This window comes from Chrysochloris asiatica, unplaced genomic scaffold, assembly GCF_000296735.1.
Source record: "Chrysochloris asiatica unplaced genomic scaffold, ChrAsi1.0 scaffold00034, whole genome shotgun sequence".
Lineage (NCBI taxonomy): Eukaryota > Metazoa > Chordata > Mammalia > Afrosoricida > Chrysochloridae > Chrysochloris > Chrysochloris asiatica.
The window spans coordinates 20,047,787-20,072,344 of NW_006408552.1; the positions used below are offsets into that span (position 1 = coordinate 20,047,787).

The window sequence follows — 24,558 nt, forward strand, 5'->3', positions numbered from 1 at the left end:
AAAAAAAAAAAAAGTGCTCAATCCAGGGACACAGGAGGAATGCAGTGGCTGGAGTGAATAGAGTAAATGCTATTAACTGTTGGTGCATGGCGGGGATTGCAACCATATAATGAACCAAAGTGTATGATTTGCAAATATAAAGCTCATGATCTGCTCTGTAAACCTTCACTCAATTCACAATAAAAAGTAAAAAAAAAAAAAAAAAACCAGCTCAGTCCAAAAGAAGGAAGAAAAATAGGGAAAGCAAAAGACAGAAGGAACAAATAAGAAACAGAAGTAAAATAGACTCACACCTAACCATACCAATAAACATATTAAATGTTAATTGTGTCCCCCAAATATGTGTTGTAAATCCTAACCCCTGTATTTGTGATTATCATCCCATTTAGGAATGGGCTTATAAGACAGTTAAATGTTAATAAGATACGAGTAGTGTAGAGTGTGTCTTAAACTGATCTCTTTTGAGATATAAAACAGATTAAGCAAGAGAAAGGATTTGGGGCAGATAGAAACCCAAGTCACATGGAGATCTCCAAGAAACAGAAGCTGAAGAAGACAAGGACCTTTCCCCAGAGTTGGCAGAGAAAGAAAGTCTTCCCCTAGAGCGATGCCCTGAGTTTGGACTTCTAGCCTGTGAGAGAATGGATTTCTCTTTGTTAAAGCCATCCACTTATGGTATTTATGTTACAGCCGCTCTAGAGAACTAAGACAGTGACTAGTCTAACCAATCCATTTAAAAGGCAGAGATTGTTGGAGTAGACTTTAAAAAAAACACAACAATATCCAACTATACGGTGTCTAGAAGAAACACACTTTAAATGTAAAGAAAAAAATAGCCTAAAAGAAAGAGAATGAGGGCATACCATGTTGACACTAATCAAGAGACAGCTAGAATGGCTGCATTTAACGTTACAAAAAGTAGATTTCAGAGTAAAGAGTATTGCCAAGGAAAAGAAGGCTAATTCATCATGGAAAATGGGTCAATAAGTCAAGAATACTTAACAATCATAAATAACCTTCATAATCCATAAAGTAAACACATGTAGAACAGTCAGAAGCAAAAGAGACATCTACAGTTACAGTTGGCGATTTCAGTAATAGAACAAGCAGACAGGAAATCAATAAGGCATATAGAATCTGTGAACCATGCTATTGACTAATTGGATCGAGTTGGCATTTATAGAATACTCCACCCATAACAACAGAATACCTTCTTTTCAAGTGCATATTTATGATACATCGGGGAAGGAAATGCATCAGCCATGGCAGTCTCTCTTTTTTTTCCTGGTCATGAGATCATAATTGATATTTTCCTCAACCACTATCCACTTTGTATTCCCTTTGTTTTCAGTAGTGTGTATTCTTTTCTTGGCAGCATGACCCAAACTTAATTCCTGAAGAGTCTGAGTCCTTGATGATCCTATTGTATTGAGTGTGCACTTTTACTCTTGAACTTGGCAGTACCAAGAACACCTGGGGGTACTTGGGCATCATCCATATTTCTTTGTACTCAGATGGGTAGCAGTAACCATACTTCCCTTCACAAACAGGATCCCAAGTCAATTTCTTTTCTACTGGCTTCATTTTCATCCAATAGCATGACCACCTGGCTACCTTAACTTCCGGTTCCATGGACTGCAGCTCTGACCCTTGAAAGCACTGCTTCTCTCCGGAAGTGTGTTAGATATGCTGTGTCAGTTCTGACTGAGGCATCCCACGTACAACAAAACAAAACACTGCCTAGTCCCATCCTTACGATCCTTTTTGTGTTTGAGCTCAGTATTACATCCACTCTGTCAATCCGTCTCGTTGAGGGTCTTCTCCTTTTTCACTGACATTTCACTTTACCAAACATGGTGTCCTTCTCCAGGAACTCGTCCCTCCTGATAACATGTTCAAAGTGCATGAAACGAAGTCTTACCATCCACACTTCAATGGAACATTCTGGCTGCACTTCTTTCAAGACAGATACATTGGTTTTTCTGGAAGTCCATGGTATATTCTTGGCCAATACCATAATTCAAAGACATCAGTTCTTCTTAGGACCTCCTTGTTTATCATCCAGTTTTCATATGCATGTTGTTGTTGTTGTTAAGTGTCGTCCAGTTGGTTCTGACTCATAGCAACCCTGTATAGGGTTCCCAAGGAGGCGATTTGAACCACTGACCTTGTGGTCAGCAATCCAATGCTTATCCTACAGTGAAGAAGATTAAGCTAGATGGCAGTTTCTTTTTAACCCATGTAAAAGCCCAGCAGGATGCTCCAGGACTGCATGCGGCTTTCAGACAAACATACCTCTTTTGTTACTCTGCCATCCCCAGCAAATGGCTTCCAATTCATGGTCCGAGACAGATGCTCCAGTTCCTTCAGTGATGTCAGGGGAAATCATGACCCAAGTTGCACACACAACTTGTGCTCACTTCCCTTTAACCAGAATGGAGCCAAGAGGTCCCCCAATCTCTCTCTCTCTCCAGTTTAGTGGGTCACTGACAGCGTTCCTCCTCCTTGGTAAATTTCAGTTGCATGAAATTTCATTAAAATGAGCTCCTTTTTCTCTCCACACTTCTTTGAGAGCACTGGTTCCTAGCACATTTCCTTTTTGGTTGCTTTAATCTAGCCTTAGTAGTGATGATGGTGAGACTTCATCTCATGTACTTTGGGGACCAGTCTTGGGAGAGGAACATCGTACTTGGTAAAGTAGAGGGTCAGTAAAAAAGAGGAAGACCCTCAATGAGATGGATGGATACAGTGGCTGCCACAATGGGTCCAAACCTAACAATAATTGTGAGGATGGAGCAGGACTGGCCAGTGTTCTGTTATGAGTCAGAACTAACTCCATGGCACCTAACAACAACAACAACAACAACATAACTTTGGAGTCCCTGAATGGTGCAGACACCTAACTGAAAGGTTGGAAGTTTGAGTGTGCCCAGAAATTCCTCAAAATAAAAACCTGGCAATCTGTTTCTGAAAAATCAGTCTTTGAAATCCCTATGCAGCACAGTCTACTCTGAAACACACGAGATCACTGTAAGTCAGAATTGACTCGACAGAAATGGTACCCATGGCCCCAGTATCTCATTTCCCTCTATCAGTTCTGCCTAATCTGGCTCTTAGATCTCACATCTTCTAAAAGAAAAAGCTCATCTCTCTTCTCCAATCACATCAGCTCTTCTCCATTTTGTTTTTTATTCCCTCTTGGTTCTGATGGCTGTGGTTGGGTGCCATGAAGTCAATTCCAAATGGTAGTAACCCGCTATGACAGAGTGGACCTGCCCCATAGAGTGTCCTAGACTGTCATCTTTAGGAGCAGACTGTTACATCTTACTCCTACTGCACCACCAGGGATCTTTACACAGGCACAGGGATGCTTTTGTTGCCTTTTGAGTTGGTTCTGACTCGTGGAGACTCTCTATAGGGTTTTCAAGGAGCAGCTGGTGAGCTTGAACCACCGACCTTGTGGTTCAAACTGATTTTGCAGTTCAGGACATTAGCACATTAACCCATAGTGCTACACCAGGACATTAGAACAGCTAAAAACAGAAATAAAGACAAGACAAGAGTGGTAAAGCCAGTGCTGGTGAGACTGCTCAGATGGAGGGATGTAAAATGGTGCCGCCATGTTGGAAAAGAGTTGGGCAATTTCTCTAAAACACTAGTCATTCAACTCAGAAATGTTACTCTTGGGCATTTATCCCAGAGAAATGAAAAACATATGTCTACACAAAAACCTGATTGCGATGGTTGGTGGCAGTGCTATTTGTAACATCTCCACGTGACAGAGTAGAACTTCCTCATTGAGTTTCTTAGGGTGTCGTCTCTGTGGGAGCAGATCACCAAGTTTTCTCTCCCTCAGAGCGGCTGAATGAGTTTGAACTGCCAACTTTCCAGTAAGCCGCTGAGCACCTAACTAGTGCATCACCAAGGGTCCTAGCTTCAAAGTGTTCCAAGCACAGCCCAATGCCTTTTCAAACCTTTTTCATTAAAGTATGGTAATACACATTTTAAAAAATTATTATTTCAAGTTTTTATTATGAATTGAATGATAGTTTACATGGGAGAACATTGGTTTTACACTCATCAGTTCATTGCAATGATTAGAGTCCCCTCCATACATCATCATTCAACAGTATTTGCTTCTATCCCCGGGGGCTTGTACACAAAAACACTCAGGAACATATAATCATTTAAACAACCAAATGGCACATTCTGCAAGCCTGCCTCCTGGCCACCAGCACACAGCCTCTCTCTTTCCATGAGCCTAGAGTCCTCCACTGCTCTATCTCTCCCTGTCCTCATCTCTGCCTCCATCTCTGGTGTCATTGCTTCTCTGGATAGAGTCCCACATTCTGCTCATGCTCTTCTCCCTTGGTGGTCCTAGGGTCCCCTGTTTCTGGATTGTAAGATTAACTACTCCCCCTTTTTGTTACAAAACTTCTAACATGCATTCTTGAATGTGCACATCTCCTAAGTATATAAATGATAACATATTTGAAATCACCTGTATACTCAGAACTCAGATCATGAAATACAATAGAACCAGCATCAGAGGAATGGATCTGGCAGCCTGTCCACCTTCCCCCTCAAGAGGCTGCTATTACCCAGAGCTGGATATGTCCTGACAGCCAGCTCCAGCCTCAGCCTCCCAGAAGACCCTTTGGGGGATAATACCTTGAGGGGTCACTTGGCCAGCTTGTATGGGTCGCTGTCCCCAGTGCTGTCCAGGATGGGACCGCCCCATTGTGAATATTCACATCCTTGTCGGGCACAGGAGGGCAGTCAGTCTTGATGAGACCATAAGCCAGAAATGTGTCTGTCTCTGCAGCCTGTCCAGCTCCCTGAACGCCAGTGATCAGCACGGTGCCCACACCCAATTACACCTCAATCAGCATCGGAGACACTTGACATTCCACTTTGATTTATGTATTAACCTTTACGTCTGTGTAGCGCCGCTGATTGCTTTTTGTTGGGTGGGCGTCCATCGAGGGGTGGGCTCTTCCCTCCACCATCCCTGGTCCGGGGGTTGTCCTGAGGGACACCATCCGAAATGCGTCCTCTTTACACAATCATGGGGAGGACAGTTGGGGGGCTTGTAAGTGTAGTTGTTTCTTACACTCATTTCTCAGCAGTAAAATGGTTGGAGAAATGTCGGCCACTTGACACCAAGTGTGTGTTTGTGTGAGGGGCATTTGGAGAGTGGTTGGGTGTGACTGTGCAGCTGGACATGGATGGGAGTATGAAAGTGCTGTGGAGACCCCATGTGTGGTGCACACCACCTCCCACAGACACAAAGGAAGAGCACATACACTAGAAATCTATATTATACACGTCTCTGCATGCATAGAAACCATGTCACACACATGTGCACATGCAGAAACCCATGTGCACACACTCATGCACATGCAGAAAATATGCTAGGCACACATATAGACATATACACATACATAGAAATCGACACGGTGCAAACACACACATGCAAACATAGACAACCATGCTAGACACACAAATACACATCTACAGACATAGAAACCCAAACTATGTGCACACACATCCACACATAGAAAACCATGCTAGGCACACACAGAGTAGACTCAGACATAAACTCACACTATGCACACACATGTTAACATAGAAACCCATGCTTGTCTCACACACACGTACACATACATAAGAACCGACACTATGAACACATAGGCACCCATGATAGGCACATACACAACCATACACTCACATAGGAACCTACACTATGCACAAACAAATGCATATATGGAACTGCATGCTGAGCACACACATACAAATGTACACACATAGAAACCAATACTACACACACACATTCACACATAGAAACCCATTCTAGACACACAAAACACATGTATGCACATAGAAGCTCACACTATGCACACATACATATGCACGTATAGAAACCCATGTTAGGCACATTCATACACATGTATGCACACATAGAAACCCATGATAGACACACAATACACATATATACACATAGAAGTTCATACTATGCACACACATATATGCACGTGTAGAAACCCATGCTAGGCACATTCACACACACACGTATGTACACATAGAAACCCATGCTAGGCCCAACCATATACATGTGCACACACATAGGGTACCCACACTATGCACATGCACACAGACATACATATACATGCTCATCTAGAGACATGGATGTGCCACACAGCATGCCTCACACACACACTGCACCAGAGCGTAAGCAAGACAGGTGTTTGCAAAGGAGGCCCCCCTGGTTGTTCTCAGAGTTAGTCACCCTCCCTGAGCTCATTCTAAATGTTCCAGAAGCTCAGAGGAAAGGCACATGGGGGACAGATGCACGTGGTCAGTGTTGTCTTTCTATCCCACCCCACTTCCTGACTGTTCCCCATCTTCTGGCTGCACCCCACATAGTCGACTAGCTGGTTAGCTGGTTAGTTAGAAGGTCTGGTGGGCCCACCCTCTCTCTGCCTAGAAGGAGAGGCAGGGTTGTCCCTGACTGTTTACCAAGAGGCAGGGGTTGTTGTGGGCTGCTGAGCAAGCTCCTTCACACAGTAGTGGTCAGCACCTAGGCTTCAGTTACCTGTAAACTGTGTACCTCACAACCAACCACCCAGCAGCACAGGGGCCAGGACCATTGGCTCTGAAGCTGTGGGAGGACCTGTATTCCTCTCAACTTCCGTAGGAGACTGCTTCCGGTGTTGTGAGTCTAAGGCCCTCAAGTAGACACAACTCTGAGAGTCTATCTCATCCCTCAGAATTCCTCCCTTAGGGAAATGCTTCTCAGACTAAAGCGTCTATCCTAACTTATTACACTGTCTGATTGTGGTAACCTGTGTGTTGCTGCGATGCTGGAAGCCATGCGATCAGTATTTCAAAAAACCAGCAGGGTCACCAATAGAGGACAACGGAGCTTCCAGACTAAGAATAGACCAGGAAGAAAGAAGAGGCAGTCCACTTCTGGGGGATTAAGCACTGAAAACATGAAGAGCAGCAAAGCACTGCCTGATAGTGTGCCCTTCAGGCTGGAGGGCACTCAAGATAGGACGGGGGAAGAGGAACCTCCTGGAAGGCAGCACACGACCTGTGTTCAAGTACTTGTGACTGGTCTCCACTCATCACCTTTGTCACGTCTGCCTGTCTCTGGACCCCTTTTCCACACCAGGGACACTTTCTTCTTGGTCCTGTCAAGAACCACCCTGACCTCTTCCTTCATGATCATGCCCATAATACTTAAGGCACAGTCTGAATGCACTTGCTTCTAAAGAGCCTGCTCGTGATACTTCTTACACAAGTTTATTTGCTATCCTTGCAGTCCATGGTATATTTAGTGTTTTTCACCAACACCATAACTCAAATGAATCAATTCTCTAGTCTTCCTTATTCACTGTGCAGCTTACATGCATATGGGGCGATTGAAAACACCATGGCTTGAGACAGATGCACCTTAGTCCTCAAAGGGGCATCTTTGCTTTTTAACACTTTAAAGAAGTCTTTTGCAGATCTGCCCAGTGCAACCTATCATTTGATTTCTTGACTGCTGCTTTCTTGAGTGTTGGTTGTAGATCCAAGCAAAATGATGTCTTTGATAACTTCAATCCTTTCTCCATTTATTATGATGCATTTATTGGTCCAGTTATGAGGATTTCGATTTTCTTTATATTGAGGTGTAATCCATACCGAAGGCTGTAGTCTGTAGTCTTTGACCTTCATCAGTAAGTACTTCAAGTCTTTTTTTTGCTTTCAGCAAGCAAGGTTGTGTCATCTGTATATCACAGGATATTCATGGGTCCTTCTCCAATCCTGGTGTCATATTCTCCTTCAGCTTCTCGGATGATTTGTTCAGCATACAGATTGAATAAGTATGGTGAAAGAATATAACCCTGGCACACCCCTTTCTTGATTTTAAATCATTCAATATCTCCTTATTCTGTTTGAATGAATGTCTCTTGGACGAAGTACAGGTACCTCATGAGCACAAGTAAGTGTTCTGGAATATTCTTTCTTTGCAATGTTATGATCCACACAGTGGAAACTTGTCATGATCCACCCAGTGGAAAGACTTCACCTAGTCAATAGAGCACAGTAAACAACTTCTGGTATTCTCTGCCTTCAGCCAAGATCCATCTGATGTCAACAATGAATTCCTTCCTTCCACATTCTCTTCAGAACCCTGTTTGAGTTTCTGGCAGTTTCTGGTCAATGCATTGCTTCCACCATTTAAAAATAATCTTCAGCAAATTATACTTGCATGTCATGGGGAGAGACCAATGACTAAAACCTTTCATCTTCTTCTGATGTTTCCTGCATTGTTCAATATTTTGCCCATAAAATCCTTTAATATTGCAAGGACCACTTCCTGTGCCGTATTAAAGGATTTTATGGGCAAAATATTGAACAAATGTCCCTGGTGTGGAAAGGGGGTCCAGAGACAAGCATAAGTGACAGAGACAATGGGCTGAGACAAGTCACAAGTACTTGAGCACAGAAAACAGTCCTTTGTGCCCCCAGGATGACCCAGGAAGCACTTCTCAAGCCCGTGGCACTAGCCCAGCTGTCCTGGGCCTGATGGACCTCAGCCCAATGTGCTTCTTTTGTCTTCAACTGCTGAGCCCTGGGGAGGGCTGTAGCTCTCCCCTCCCTGCCTCATGTCGCCATCTGTGGGGTGGAGGTCCTGACCTCAGAGTTGATCTTCTGCGGAAAGTCCTTTGAAATTTCTCTGAGCATAGCTGGGAGGGCCAGTATCTCTGAAGGCCCACTGGGCACACCGTGTGGGAATAGGAGACAGAGCTAGGCCCTCAGATCCCTGAGCTCACTGCCCGGCAGCGGACAGGCTCCAGGGCTGGTGGGAGCGGGAGATTCCTGAGCCTCGCCCACCCCCTTGAGCACAGAGCTGCCCTTCTCTTTTCCTCTAGCTGCCCTGTCGGCTTCCTCTACGCAGACAGCAAATGCTGAGCCAGAGTTTTCTAGCCTGTATCCGTCTGAGCCAGTTCCTCTAAACAGAAACAGTGGGAAGAAATCATTTCCAGCATTTTCATAAGCGTCAGACACACGTGCCTCCCTTGAATCTTGGTCTTCAATTGCTGAATCCACGGATGTGCCTGCTCCGGTGACTGAGGCTTTTGGGGGTTGAGTGGGCATCCAGGCAGCACACTCCACCCCACTGTGTGTAGAGCCTGAAGCTTGGGGTCTCTGGGAACAGCTGGCTACAAGGTCTACAGACGTGCTCTTGGCCTCCCTGGACTGTGTGCATCCACTCATGCGCCTCAGTGTGCATCCTGAGCCTAAAGGAGTTTTGCAAAATGCTGCTAGTTCCCTAGGGCCAATGGCTATTTTGCTGGGGAGAACTTGGAAACTCTCAGTGCAGTGTTACCTACTGGGTCACCCTGTTGCTGGAGCTTTTGCTGGAGATACAGGAGGCTGTAATTCCAAGGACTTGGAAACCAGACAGACTTTAATGAGTCTGGGGAGATTCGGCCAGCCAGCGCCGAGATGGAACCTTTGCGTGCTCAGCAAGACACCATCTTCCATCTGTGCTTGTGGGCGGACCAGGGAACGCTCTCACTCTGCCTGAGTGCATGTCTGCACATCATGTGCCACGTGCCCTGTGTGTGTGCATATGTGTGAGCTTGCACATGTGAGCATGCATTCTTATGGCTGTTAGGTGTGTTCATATGTGCATGTATGAAGCAGCGCACAGTCGTGAATGTGCACGTGTGATTTGTGCATGTGTGAATGTATACCATTTACATAAAATGCAAGCACTTTGTGTCAGTGTGTGCACACATGTGGGTTTGTGAAAGTGCATGTGTGAGCATGTAAGCATGCACATTCGAATGTGTGCACAGGTGTGAGTGTGTGCACATGTGACTGTGAGTGTGTAGATGTGCATATGTGACCATGCCCATCATGTGAGTGTGTGTATGGATGAATACATGTTGAAGTGCATGGGTGTGTGAGCATGTGTGTGAGTTTTTATGTGTGAGTGAGTGTAAAAGCATATGTGTAAAAAGGTGAGGGGTTTGTAAGAAGAGAAAGTCATTGTCTCACAGCTCTGGAGGTTGTGTGTTAGAATTTGGGGTATCCTCTGTGTTGATTCCGTTTGAGGCTCTGAGACATCCAGAATGGGAATCCTGGGTAACAGGAGCTTGAACAAATAAGGCATTAGCTCTATTCCCCGTCTTAGTGCCCTGGGGCTGCCAGAGCATCTGTTGTCTGTTGGGAGATGGGAACAGACAGGGCCCAGGAGGAGACTGCTCTACTGGGCTGTGGCCACATGTCAGGCACTGATATGGACACCAAACCTATGGGACATAGATACACATGTTCAGAGACCACCCTGAGTTCATATGGATGGACACAGCCACCCACACCTTGCTATGGACACAGAACCTCAGCAACCTGGCTTTTAGACAGACCAGTTTGAATTACCTCTTCTTTTTAGCGCAAACTCAGAAGCAAAGACCATGTTGGGAAGTCACCTCACTCTTTGAACTTTCCCCCATTGAACCCAGGAGCTGAGCAGATTCTGGGAAAGGTCGTAGTCAAGGATGGTTGTGTGGAGGGCAGAGTGTAGGTGAGAAGCAATCATCATAAACAGAGAATGGAAATGTAACAGACTCGGCTCCCAGGTCAAGTTTGCCTGGAAGAGCAGGGAAACTGCCTTGCCGAGTCTGCATCGAAGTCCAACACAAGGTAAGTAAGTAAGGTGAGCAAAGTTCAAGTATTCCCACTCCATTTTCTTCTCTCTGGAAATAGCATCTTGAGTGACCTGTTTGTTGATTATAAATCCAATACCACTCGGGTCTCAGTTGAGTGAATTCACATCTTACTTGGGATCTGGGCCTGAAGTCGCCTAAAGCTGGTGGAAATGTAATTGTACAAATGCAGCGAGCACTGTTAATTTGTAAATGGCGATAGCATGTCCTGGGCCCCAGGAACCAGTTTCTCAGAAACAACAAAGTGCGCCACGAGGGGCATTTACATAAGACACACTTGGCATTTTTAGCGGGGTGAAAACAGGTACGTTTTTGCAAATGTTTATGGATTGCTAATTTGGCCGAATAGCAGAATGAAATGACAGGTAAGATAGAACACACGTACTGTCCATGAGGGGGCTCTCTGAGGAGTCTGGGCCTCACTGGGTGAGTGGGGGGTTTTTGCCAACAACTTCAAAGAACCACCTCCCAGCACCACATACAAAACTGGGGGTCTCGTCCTCCTCTCACTGCCCCAACTCAGGGTCCTGGGATAAAATATTCGTGCCATCCCAGACATGTGCTGAAGACCCATTTGTGGCCCATCTATTGGATGGACAAGGTGCCCAGTGTCCCTCAGAGGCCCCCATCAGGAGACTCTGTGACCATGTCTGTGTTCCGAGGACCCTCAGCTGTTATCAGCTCTGTCCCTGATAACATTTTCTCTATAACCAGGTTTTTACAGAGCAGCAGCCTCACGAATAAATCTACATCAATAAATCCCTGAAGCCGCTGTCTCTGGGTAATGTCCAGTCCTGTTTTGTCAGATGAGACTCTGCCCCTCCTCCTCCCATATCATCCTGAAACTTCAGGTGTCCCCAATATCACCCCACAACCTCTATTCCCCTGATAACATGCCACAACATCACCGCAAACCACTGGTCCTCCCAATATTAATCATCCCACAACTTCTGGTTGATATCACGACACAGCCTCGGGTCCCCCAATATCACCACACAATCTTGGTCTCCTTGATATCACCTCACAATCTCTGGCTCCCCTAATATCACCACACAACTTCTGGGTCCCTTAATATCACCTCACAACCACTGGTTCCCATAGAATCACCCCACAACCTCTGTTCCCCCAATACCACCTAATCTATGGAATCCCTAATATCACCCCACAAACTCTGGTCCCCCAATGTGTCCCCACAACCTCTGGTTTTTCCAAATATCACGCCACAATTTTGAGTTCCCCTAGATCACTTCACAACCTCTGGTCCCCCAGTATCACCCCTCAAACTCTAGCCCCCCACAATCACTCAAGACTCTCTAGTTCCCCAAGATCACCACATAACTTACAGTCTTAGGGGAGCTGGCTATGTACTAGGAGAATCTGGCTGTCTTTTGTGGGGATTTGGCTGTGTCTGGGGTGAATTAGTTGTTTTGTGAGGAGCTAGCTCTGTGTCGGGGTAACTGGCTGTATGTCTGGAGGAGCTGACCGTGTTTGGGGTGAGCCAGTTGTATGTTTGTGGGGAACTGGTTGCATGTTTTGGGGAGCTGGCTGTGTACTGCGGGGGAGCTGGCTGTGTATTGGGAGGAGCTGGCTGTGTGTCTGGTGGAGCTGGCTGTGTACTGCGGGGGAGCTGGCTGTGTATTGGAGGGAGCTGGCTGTGTGTCTGGGGGAGATTTCTGTGTAGGGAGAGGAGCTTGCTATGTATTGTGTGGAGCTCCCTGCATGCTTGGGGAAGCTGGCTGCTCTGACCTCTGCACATCTTATGCCCCCAAAGCTTCCTTCCCTTCCATGTTTCTAGTGAGCGACGTCTCTGACTCTTGATTTAGAGCTCCTGCAACTGACTCCAGGGACTTGGAGCCATCTCTCTGGGTCCTGACCACAATTTGAGGGAGAACCCAGCCCAGCCATGTCCCTCAGATTGGATATAACAGCCAGTTGGATATAACCAGAACCTCTGGCCCAAGCAGGTTTGCACCTCTGAGAGTCCCCCAAGTCCAACGGCCCCTCTGAGTATGGGTGACAGCAGGCACCCAGTGGAAACTGAAACAGTGAAATAGACCCGAATGAGGAAGGAAAACCCAGGCTCAAGTCTTGCAGTCTCCAGCCCCAGGCGCCCCTGTCCTGGCTCAACTGGGACCTCCTCCAGGACCCTAAGACAGACTGCTCTGGGAGGGAGGGGCATGCCAGAATTGCTACCCAGGGTCTAGAAAGCTGGAGCTGGTTTCACTGGGAGCCTGCTCAGTCTTTCTGCCCCAGGGCCTGGGAGTGAGCGAGAGGCAGGGTTGCGGGCCGGGAGATGACAGTCAGGCCCGTTGCCTGCTGCCACAGACCTGGCTGAGACTGCCCACAGCTGTCCATGTGTCCTGGGACAGCCGAGCAAAGGTCCACATACTGGGGTCTTCTTGTTGTTGTCACGTGCCATTGAGTCAATTCCAACCCATAGCGACCCTGTATAGAGTTTCCAAGGAGCAGCTGGTGAGCTTGAACCACTGACCTTGCAGTTCAAACGGCTTTGCAGTCTGGCACATGAACCCACAGCGCCACACCAGGACTGGGGTCTTACAGGACCAGAAATGTGTTCTCTTGCAGCTCTGGAGACTGAGAGTCAAGTCACCGTGTTTCCTTGAAGGCTTCTGGTAACCCACTTCCACAAACCCCTGCTTACTACGGCTGGGCTGACTCATAGCAGGAACCATCCTAAAGAAGACTGGTGGACCTCCTAACAACCCCTCCTTGTCTGTGTCACGGGCCTGCCCATGACACCTCTCCCTGGATCTGGGGGCAAGAGCAGCAGTGGCAAGTGTGCTGGCATGGAGGTCATATCAACCAAGTCCAAGTGCCCAGAACGAGGGAGGTGATTGTTTTATTGGCCCCGCCAGGACTTCTTCTGCAGGAGCACCAAAGGTCCAAAGGGGAAAATGAATGGCAGTGTGGGAAATGCAATTCAAAGACCAAGTTTGGCCTGGGCTTGAGGGCTGGTGAAAGAGAGTGATCGAGATTTGCTTACACCCATCCATTCGGGTCTGTTCCCCAGGCATCCCAGACTGTTTCCCCAACAGGGGCTTCGCTTAGGCTGTCCCCACTGCCTAGGAGGTTCTTTCCTTGTGGTCTGACTACTCCTGCTCATCTTTACGGCCCCACCTAGGAGGAAGTCCTGAGGGGGCCCTCTCTGGCAGCATTGCTTAAACTCCTTTCTACCCTGAGATTTGCTCCCTGGCATGGACCAACCATACTGTAGAGTTTTACATGTGCAAAGTAACCACTTGAGTGCTTTCCATCACTGGACCATAGTGCGGGCCTGTTTTGCTCACGGTTATGTGCCGTACCCATGGCCCAGGCCTCCTCAGTGTATGCTGAGTGATGAACAGTAGAGGAAAGATGGAGGCTTTCTTGGCCCTGAGTAAACCAGGAATGAACAACTGGAGGTCAGAGGTCAGCTAACTATCCCAAAGTGGGGGCATCTCGGAGGGCCAGGTTACTTGAAACCAGGTGTGTGCTAATAGGATTGGATGCGCTGGACCACCACTACCAGAGGTAAGAGGGGAGAATTACCTGAGGCCAGGTGTGCACTAACAGACCTGACCATCCCTCTCAATTCTTCCTTTCTCCCCGCCACAAAGTCTCTGGAGCCATCCTCCACTGCTGCAGGCCTGGCTTCTGTGAGGAGGGACACCCGACCCTCACGGTGACTTGGGACAGGAACTCCAGGCTCTGGAAGCAGCCCAGTGGGAACTTCGCTGCGTTCTTGTTCATCAGAGACCTGACCACACTTCCGACTACACTGGAGCTCCTCCCCTCTCTGCTAATGGAAACCTGGTGATCCATAACCACGTGTATGCAGACACCTGCTCCAGGGTAATGCAGTGGTAATGTACATATCGATGATCAATCAACAGATTCATAAAAGAGGCATAAGGTATTTAATTATAACTGCATCGCGCTCCTGTGTAATGGCGGCGACATTTGAATAGGTCACAGCCAATCCGCACCCTGTTATGTTGTTGGTATTAAATGCCACTCACTCTCAGAGCTGGGAGCCCTTACTTGAGTCAAAGGGACTGCACACACCGGGCAAATTGAAAATGTCCCTTTGCTTTTAAAAACATGATTGATATCCTTTGAAAAACAAATGCTGCACATTGGAGTGCGAAGATTTCACCTGGTGCCGACTCTGTCTCTTCAACCTGCAGTTGGGGCCGGAGGTTCAGCCAGGAATGTGTTCTGAAGCCTCCAGAGAGTGTCCTATTTAGGGCAAAGGGTCTTTCTGTCCTGAATCAGGCCTCACTGACCAGAACACGACACAAGAATAAAACACAAAGTGACCACAAAGATAAAACACAAATTTTGTTTGCTCCATTGGTAGTAGAAAAAAGATATCTCCATAGACTTTACAGAATATACACATGCATTGTGCCCTTTGCTTTACTTTTTAAATCAAATTCTGTGTCACTTTAAACACTAATTTTAGAAAGAATGACTAGGAGCCTAACTAAGCACATGGGACAGCAGATACAGGGACAGACACTCAGACCATGATACACAGACGCATAGCACATGTGTGCACGTGGGGCTTCTGATGGCGTGGAAGAATCACAGTGGAGATGGGAGGGTCTGGGGGAGCCACATGCCTGGGATCTGAGCGGGCTCTGCCTGAGTCAGGTCCCCAACCCATAAAGTGAGCACAAATTAGCATCATTTGTTCTCAGGGCGCATGTCACAGGAGGGTCAGAGAATTCTGGAGTGCCAGAAGCTGGTCTTTGCAAAAGAGAGGTGTTGTTCACATTACAGGTCTCTTTCAGAAAAGGGCATTTGGGGCTGGACCTTCCCCCTCCAGCTGCCCTGATGGTCACCATTTGTAGGCTTTGGCCAGACAGCTAGGGCCCTAGAAGCAGAGGAATGGCTACATCGCCATTGGTGCTTACCATAAGAATTTTCACAGCATCTGGAAGGGATGGGGGTCCTCCCTCTTTTTAAAGGAATCAAAGCAATGCCTCCAGTTTCTCTTTCCGGGGCAGGTAAATGACTACAATGCAAGGAAATGCCAACGCCTGTGACTGGGAGACAATACCCGCCTGTGACTGGGAGACAATACCCGTATTACCTGAGGCTTCGAATGGCTGGGGTCAGTCCATCCGCAGCCTGTTCACCTGCACCTCTTTCCAGCTCCTGTCTTTAAGACACTTCAGTAAAGCGTGACAATATAATTCTCAACAGAGACAGCTCGTTCCCTGGGTATATTTTTGCTGTTAACAAAATTAGGCAGCCTTTGTCACTTAGTGGATCAGATTAGGTGTAATCCATACTAATGTTCAAATTAAGTCACAGAAAGCAATTAACGCCAAAAAAAAAAAAAAATGGGCTAGTGAAAAATGATCAGGTTGGTCAAATAGTTTTACTGTGTATAATTGTGTGTGTGTGTTAAATGCCCAACTCTATGCCGTAATTAAATCATTTACATTGCAAATGGAGTGCACAATTCCATTTCAGATATTTGCAGTTGTACACATTCTTAATTGCACATCTCACACTGTACCAGGAATTTTATCAGTCGCCTGCCACCGGAGGCTGCATTCGAGGGAAACCAGCTGAGTGGAAGTTGAGCCATGGAGTTTACAAGAGTCCTCCCCCCACACACCAAGATGGGCCTCTCCCTCCCTCCCGCTTTCTTTCCTTATTTCCTATAGATTAAAAAAAAAAAAGTGCAAGGAATCTTTGAAGCCATCATCCAAATATCCTGACAACAACACAAGATATATTTGTCACTTCTGCTAACCTCCCCCACAGTAAACACCCCTGGGGTAGGGGTAACACTGGAAACATCTACTAATGTCCCCACTGGGACCACAGTGTGCAGGTTCTTACATGATCAAGGGGTGAAATGCCACTTTAGCTCAGAGTGAACTCCACTCTGAACACTCTGATATTTCTACTCCTTGGGTATGATTTCTGGGTGAACCTACAGCTGATCTTTAAATCCATCTGGAGTTCACTTGGGACTTTTCCTGCAGGGAATCTTGATTTCTGAGTGGAGAAAGCCTCAGAAGCAAAATGAGTAATTTTCTTGAGATCCATTTGTGTCTCTGGAAGCCCAGAGCTGGTTTAAAAGCCCGGAATGTGGAGAAGTTTGTGAGATCCGCAATACCTGGACTTCTTGCTTCAAGATTGGCTGAATTCACCCTTTCAGAGGTTCTTGCAGGAAGAAAGGTTCCAGGCCAATTGAAATCTGTCAAATCCCACCTCACATTGTCCAAAAACAGAGGTTCATTTGTTTGCCCTCCTGCGTGGGATGGGGCGACCTGGGCCCAGGGGAGGAGAGTATGTAATCTATACTGAACTTGATGTCCCGGTGGTGATCCGCCTTCCCCAGCGTGGTGGGGCTGGCGGGGGGCGGGGGCGCAACCTGGCCGGCAGGGGCTGGTGACAAGGGAGCGCCAACGGGCTGGGGCGAACTGAGGGATCCTCGGGCACCGTCCATCTCCTGCGCTCCGACTCCCTCTTCTTTGAAGTCCCGCTTGGGGCCGCGCCGTCGGCGCCGGCGACGGTAGTTCCCATTCTCGAAGAGGTCGAGCAGAGACTCACAGCCGCAGGCAAACGTCCAGTAGTTGCCTTTGCCCTTCTCATGGCCTTCGGCTCGGGGCACCTGGCGGCGCGCGGTGAGGGACTAGGCGCTGGACGATTCCACTGCGCGCGCGGCTGACCGCCCGTGCGCCCCTGGGCTCCCGGCGCACCGCGTGGGCGCGTATCCAGGGAGCCCCTGACATTGCGCTTTCCCACCCATGGGGTACGGGGTCTGGGAGAGAGGTTTCATTTCTTAGGATAAGGTTTTCTGCAGCCATGGATGCGACAGTCCCTCCTGCATGGGGCCCGGCGCTGGCTTGGGGTGCACTCACCTTGACAAAGCAGCTGTTGAGGGACAGGTTGTGTCGGATGGAGTTCTGCCAGGCACGCTGGTTGGCGCGGTAGTAGGGGAACTTCCGCATGATGAAGTCGTAGATGCCCGCCAGGGTCACGCGACCCTCCGGACTTTGCTGGATTGCCATGGCGATGAGCGCGATGTAGCTGTGAAGGGGGGGAGGCGAGCCCCCAGCCGTCTGGAGTCTCCACCGAGCGCCCTTCCACCCGCCGGGCCCCCTCCCAAGGTCGCCCCCTCAGGACGCCGTTGGGGTGTTGGAGATGGAGGTCGGTATGTGACCCCTGGGATTCCCTGACTCCGCTTCTACCCAGACCCCAAACTGTCTTCCCCTGAATTGGGGGGACCCTCTTTGAGAGTTCAAGAGAACTTCCCTGCTGTCCCCAACGTGCACTGCGCCTAACTGAGCCCAGGCTGAGAAAAGAAAGCATCTCCCGACTTCCTTCCGGGACAGGTCCCCCCGGAGGAGGATCGCAGCCTGCAGTCCTCACCACCCATCCCTGAGGTCACCTGTACGCGGGCCGTGTGAGTTGCTTTTCCTCATCTGAGCTGCCGGCCGGAAAGTCGTCGGCATCGTAGTTGAAGCAATTGTAGGGGTACTGCGTGTTGTCAAACATCTTGGCACGACTAAAGCTGCTGTTGCCACCGCCTCCGCGCCGCCCGCCGGTCCTGATGGAGCTGGAGCCAGCTTCTCCCGCCGAGAGCTCGCCGCGTCTGCTCTGCGCGGGAGCCGGGAACCGGGGTTTCTGGGGTCCTCCGCCCGCCCCACCTCGCTCTCATGCGTCCAATCCCGGCGCGAGGAGGCCCTAGCCACCGGTGACAGCGGCGCGGGGGTTGGGGGGGCGGAGGAGCCGAGCCATGGTTCTCGGTGACCCTCTGACCGGCGGCGGGAGGAGGGAGTAGCTTGTTGGGTGGTCCGATGAGAGGAGCTGGGGGCAGCTTCCATAGGCCTGCACCGCTGCTTCGGGCCTCGCTGCGTTCAGGGTTGGGGGTCCCCAAAGGCGCCCCTCAGGCACCTGGTCCTTTGCATACTATTGTAGTGGCCATGTATAGTTTTCAGAGGAGCAGCTGATGAACTTGAACCGCAGACCATGAGGTTCAAAGTGACTTTGAAGTCCAGCACATTAACCCACATGGCCACATCAGGACTCTGGGGACTTCCTTGGTACCTTAGTCCTTGGTTGGCCACGGGTTCGAAGCAGTGGAATGGCAGTGTGTGGGGCCTAGGGAGCATCTCCCCTCCTAGAATAGGAAAGGCACTTCCAGGGGCCCTGGGCCAGAGTTGGGCTTGAGACACCACATCCAACCTTTCCTTGTGACCTTCTCATCCCATGCTGCACAGAATTACACTTTCTCCAAGGACCGCACTTCCAGATATCAACTGGAACCAGTAATTCAGCTCTGTCCCCTGGGTCTGTGGGTACAGAGGGAAATGGGAGGGAAAGGAAGAGAAGGGGTGGGGCCTTGGCTGGGACACAGAGGGGAGTAGTGAGCCTGGGTTTTAGGGGATGCTCTTGTTCTTCACAGTGGATGTTCCACCGGAGGCATCTCAGTAGATGATGCGCAGAATTCTGGCTGATCCCTGTATTGTGTCTCCCTGAGCCTAGGAAGCCTAGGACAAGGGCTTCTTCCAGAAAACTCCCTCAGTTCTGAGATGACACAGGCCTAGGCCTGTTGGCTGCTCATAGGTGTCCCCAGGAGACCCACTACCCCCCTTCTTGGTAAGAAGGGCCTACAGACCTTCACAGTGCTGGGAGTGTCTCTTTGGAGGGTCTCGTTGGAGGAGAGACCCTGGCACCCCCAGGGAGCCACCTGGGTGCAAAGTTGCAGGCCCCCTGTTCTGCACATTTTGGCTGGCTGCCCGGCTTCAGCCCAGGTGCTAAGTCAGGCCCAAGCCATCCAATAGTTCCGCTTTATCCTCATCGTTAGAATAATACACAAAATCCAATAATAAATTTCTACTGAAACAATGCACAACAATTTCATACTCAGTCATTGTGGTGTTACCCATTCTAAAGGTGTTTTGGGGTACAGGGCACACCCCCATGCCACATCACGGGCTCACTCTGTGTTACTTCTTACAGCTGTGTGTGAATCACACAAGGAGATCAAAAGTTCAGTCACAAAGGTGCTGAATAGTCTTGGGGCCTCTCACTCTGCGGATACTCAGATGTCTGACCATGTGAAAACCATCAGATGGGCCCGCATAGCCCTGGTGCCTAGTGCGTTGGTGCCAAAGTGGGGAGGGAACCCAGGTGCCTGATATTGTGTTTGGGGTCCTCCACCAATCCTGACACCCATGCCCCCATTCATCTTGCTCCCCTCCTCTCTCCACTTCTACCCACAAACTTTCAGATGAGCTTTGAGAGTTCTGCAGACCCAAAAGCCAATACCCTGGAGCTTGTCTCCTTGTAGTCCAAGGTCACCAGGGAGATCTGGGGATGCTAGCTGAATGACAGGCCCTCTCCTGACTGGCTTGATGGTCCAGCACATCACTGAGTTTGGGAATGGTCCTTGACCTGGACCGGACCTCAGAGCCTTCCTGGTCCCGCCTGTATCTCTGTGGCCAGCCCTCACAGGGAAGGGGCTTCTGGGGACCACATAGAACCCCATGTTCTCTACCTCACTCGCCAAGGAGCACCCTGTGGGCAGCATACTTAGCCCTTCCATAGCTCACACCTGCTGACCAGCCTCAGGAAGTATGCCTTCCCTGTGGAGATCCACCGAGTAGCTGGTGGTATTTATCCTGGAAATAGTGATACCTTTACTCTTTTCAGAGCAGCTTCCAAAAGGCTTGATTGATAGGCCCCCTCCCATTATCCAGAAAAGAAGCTAAGAGAGTGGGTGGGTGGGTGGAGGGGAGGGGGTAGTTAGTGACATGCCCAGAATCCCACAGCCGGTGAAGGTCAAAGTCAGTGCTAGAAATCAACTTCTATCTAATCTAAGAGTTCTGTCTATCAAAACCCTGCTCCCCAGGAGTGGCCACCTGGAGATGTGAGTGGGGCAGGGGTGGGGCGGTATGAGGTGGAGGAGTGAGGAGGGTAGTGGTACAGTGGAGGTCCACAGAAGGGAGACACCTGGCTGCATCTGGGCTTTTGGTTTGGGACAAGACTCTGGCCCCCTATCCCATGCAGCAATGCGTGCCATAACTCCCTGGTGGGATTTGGTGCTGTTTATAAAACCAGGAGACACTTTAAAATGAGATGGAGATTCTGCTGAGACTGGATTTGTGAGTTGGAACCCAGTCCATCCTCTAGTTTTTGCAGGTCTGGATGCAAGCTGAGTAGACCTGACATCTGGCAAACATCTGGGAACTCCTTCCCTGAGAGTCACACACCAGCCCACACCCAGCCTCAGACCACGAGGACAAACAAAACAAGAAAGAATAAGGGCAGAGTCCTGGTGTGGTGCACCAGACTGCAAAGCCATTTGAACTGCAAGGTCGGCAGTTCAAGCTCACCAGCTGCTCCTCGGAAACCCTATACAGGAGCTCTATGGGTCGGAACTGACTCGATGACACTTAACAATAACTATAACAACTGCCGAGAAGATGCACTAAGTCTTAACATATTTCTCACCATCTTTCTGTACTTGCCAACAGTGTTCCAAGACTCAGAGGTGCTAGGCAGCACAAACCTTTAGTTTCAGGATTCCTTGACAATCCCTAAAACACGGAGGTCCTCAAAGGACTAAAACAGAATCTCAGGGTATATGTTTGGGTGGAAACTAGCAGTTAAATGAATTAATCTCAAGCATCAAATGGAACAGCTAAGTCCTAGAACAACAAGTATACTATGATTCCATTTATGACGATGCCACCTATTAAGCATTTGACTACAAACTGAAAGTCGGGTGGTTGAAGGCTCAGCGGTGCATCAGAAGAAAATACTGGCAACTTACTTTCCAAAGGTCACAGCCTTGAAAACTCCATGGAGCAGTTCTACTCTGTAACACCTGGGGGGCACCATGAGTCAGCATCTGCTTGACAGCAACCAACAACAAATGAATATGACTTGTATTGTGTCAAACACATATATAAATATAAAGTGGCAAATATATAAAGTCATGTCCCATTGAAGACCAAATTACAATTGTACTTGACCTTGAAGAAGGAGAGAGGAATATAAGGGATATCAAACTTTTCTCTATGATATTGTTACATATAATTTTTGTTGTTGTTGTTACATATATTTTTAATATAAAAAATTTAAAAGTGCACACATTTGCACTTTTATTAAAAATACATGTTTGTTACAGAAAACTCATAAAGTAGAGCAAGGCATAAAATAGAAATCACCCATGAAATTCTTTAATTCAGAGCGAACCACTGTCCACATGCCTGATACATGTGCTTGGAGTGTGGGTTCCATGTGCAAAACAGGTATCATATAAAATTCTTCAAAACCTTGATATTCAATGGCCACAGAATTGCATATGCCATAAATTCATTCATAAACCATAAATGGAAATGCCTCTGAGAAGACTATTTATAATTTGTAGCTATGGGCATGTTATGGGAGAGTTTCTTTAAAAATCAGACGCAAACTTTAAATTTAATTTGTTGAGAATAGTAGCTTTGTGAGGTTCGATCACTCAGCCAACTTATCAGGTATTTACTGTTTTCCAGCCCACACAGCAGAATCGTAGCAAGTCAATGGGAACGCCCTAGCGTTTTGCAAGCTGTTGTTTTGAAGTACTGTTGAGTTGGTTCTGACTCAGAGTGACCCCGTGCAGGGTTTCCGAGGAGCAGCGGGTGGATTTGAACTGCTAACCTTGTGGTTCGCAGTCCAGTGTTGATCCTACAGAGCCACACTGGGAGTCCATTTTCGAAGTAGTGATGCTAGAAGTGCTTCAGGGTTGAAGAAAGGAGATGTGGCCGTTGTGCTTCCCAGCACTCAATGAATGATGTATGAAGAGATTTAAAGAGGAAGTACGAAAATGATATTCAAGTCGCTTTTCCAAACCCACACAGCAAGCTCTTCAATAACTTCCCAATTCACCGAGGTGGAGCCTGTGCGTTTGCCAGCCAGCAGAAATGGTTGCAATTAGCAACTTGTGATTCTTTCTTGGCAAGCGATCATCGCTGCTTTCATTTCAGAAGCAAAATGTAACATTTAAAAAATTCTTTGCAGAGCCTTACACTTAAGTGAGATGAACAGCCAAAGAAAGAACAAGACAGACAATATAAACTCTGCCCTGAAAATGCACTTACGGGGTTGGTAGTATGTCTGTCCCCTTTAATATTTCATCAGACTCTCATGTTTCATGTGCTGAGAACTTGGGATCCACAACCCAGTCTACCACTCAATTTACTGAAATTATTCCAAATATCAAACATTTTGGTTCCTACTTGTAAGTCCAGGGCATGAACAGATATTGCTCATTGGATGGTGAGGTATATTCGATAATAATAATAATAAACCAGTAGAAAAATATTAGAAGCTTGTGTTTTTGTTTTTTAAAAAATGTGATCCATAGAAAGAAAGAAGGTGGAAGAAGGGAGAGGGAACAGAGATAGAGATGAGGAGAGACAGAGCTAGAGAGGCAGAAACAGAGAGATAGAGAAAGAAACAGGAAGGGAGAGAGGCAGGGAAACAGAGACAGAGGTGGGACGACGGTTTGAGATGAGCATACTAGGATTTGAATGCCATTCACAGGTTATAGGAGTCCGGGCATGGCACTGTAAGGTAAGCACTGGACAGGGTCACTATGAGTCAGAACAGACTTGACGACACTTAACAACAGTAACAACAACACAAGGTATAAACTGTGTAACTTTGGAGAAACCCCCTACATTCTCTGAATCAATTTTCTTATTAGAAAAATGTGTATATATTACTTGCAAGTATTTCAGATGCAAGTGATTTAAGCCAGATTCCAATTGATTTAAAGGAATTGTAGAAATTCTCCCATCAAGACATGAAAACTGTATGTTTCATAGCTCTCCTGGTTTAAGGAGCCCTGATGGCTCAGAAGATAAACACTCGTCTGCTAACTGAAAGGTCAGCAGTTCAAACCCATTAACTGCTCTGAGGGAGAAAGATCAGGCAGTCTGCTCCCGTATAGACTGGCAGTCTCGGAAACCCTATGGGGTAGTTCTACTCTGCCCTACAGGGTCGCTGTGAGTCAGAACCACCTCATCGGCAGTGGGTTCAGGTTTTATTTGGGGTTCGTGTCTCTGCTCACGACCTTTTGCTGCCCCTCAGCTGTGCTCTCTGTGAATTGCCTTAGTCCCTAGGCTCTCTGTGCCCGTGTTCAGGAAAAGCACTGGGGAAGTTTTCCCTCAGAGAAAGTCTTTAGTGATAAACTACTTCAGGAGGGAGGCCCCAGGAGGGTTGTAAGCTGTGCTATGCTTGTGGTTCAGTGCCGTCGAGTCGGTTCCTTGCTTCCCTTTATTAATAGGAAGGTATTAAATTGAATGAACGAAGCACCAAACGCAAGACTCTGTATATATATGAAACAGCAAACACTCTCAGGAGCAACATCCTGGGACTCTGGAGGCTCATAAGAAGTCTGCAGCTACCTCAGGATGTTGTTGATGGTAAGTGCCGTCAAGTCAGTTTCGAGTCATAGTGACCCTGTATAGGGTTTCTAAGGAGCAGTTGGTAGATTTGAACAGCCAACCTTGTGGTTCACAGACCAGCGCTACACAGGAGTCCAGAGAAGCTGGGTCTGAGAAAGAGCTTCGTACATTAGGACTCACTATGGTTCTTCAGCTTACTGGAAGCCCATCTCCCCATATAAGCACCCACTACCACAGGGATCAGGACAGAAGAAAAAATTCAAGCCTCGGCTTTCGTTATTGAAAGATTCTCTGGGCAAATGATTGAATGATGCAGAAAGCATCAAGAGAAGATGGAAGGAATACACAGAGTCACTGTACCAAAAGGAAATGGTTAATGTTCAACAGTTTCAAGAGGT

At 47.8% G+C, this 24,558-nt stretch overlaps 2 protein-coding genes across 2 annotated transcripts in view; both read right to left on the minus strand.

Moving 5' to 3' along the window:
- Nucleotides 1-16,965: 16,965 nt before the first annotated feature.
- Nucleotides 16,966-18,254, minus strand: LOC102839057 (forkhead box protein L1-like). Its single transcript, XM_006859888.1, has 3 exons — nt 18,148-18,254; nt 17,618-17,786; nt 16,966-17,367 (listed from the first exon to the last, which is right to left on the minus strand). The coding sequence occupies exons 1-3, from the start codon at nt 18,252-18,254 to the stop codon at nt 16,966-16,968; spliced, it is 678 nt and encodes a 225-aa protein (XP_006859950.1).
- A 10-nt stretch (nt 18,255-18,264) lies between these two features.
- FAM20C (family with sequence similarity 20, member C) overlaps nt 18,265-24,558 on the minus strand; it is a 74,760-nt gene continuing 68,466 nt past the window's right edge. Inside the window, exon 11 of the mRNA XM_006859889.1 lies at nt 18,265-18,610. Within this exon, the coding sequence (XP_006859951.1) occupies nt 18,265-18,610 (346 nt within the window). The remainder of the gene's footprint in view (nt 18,611-24,558) is intronic.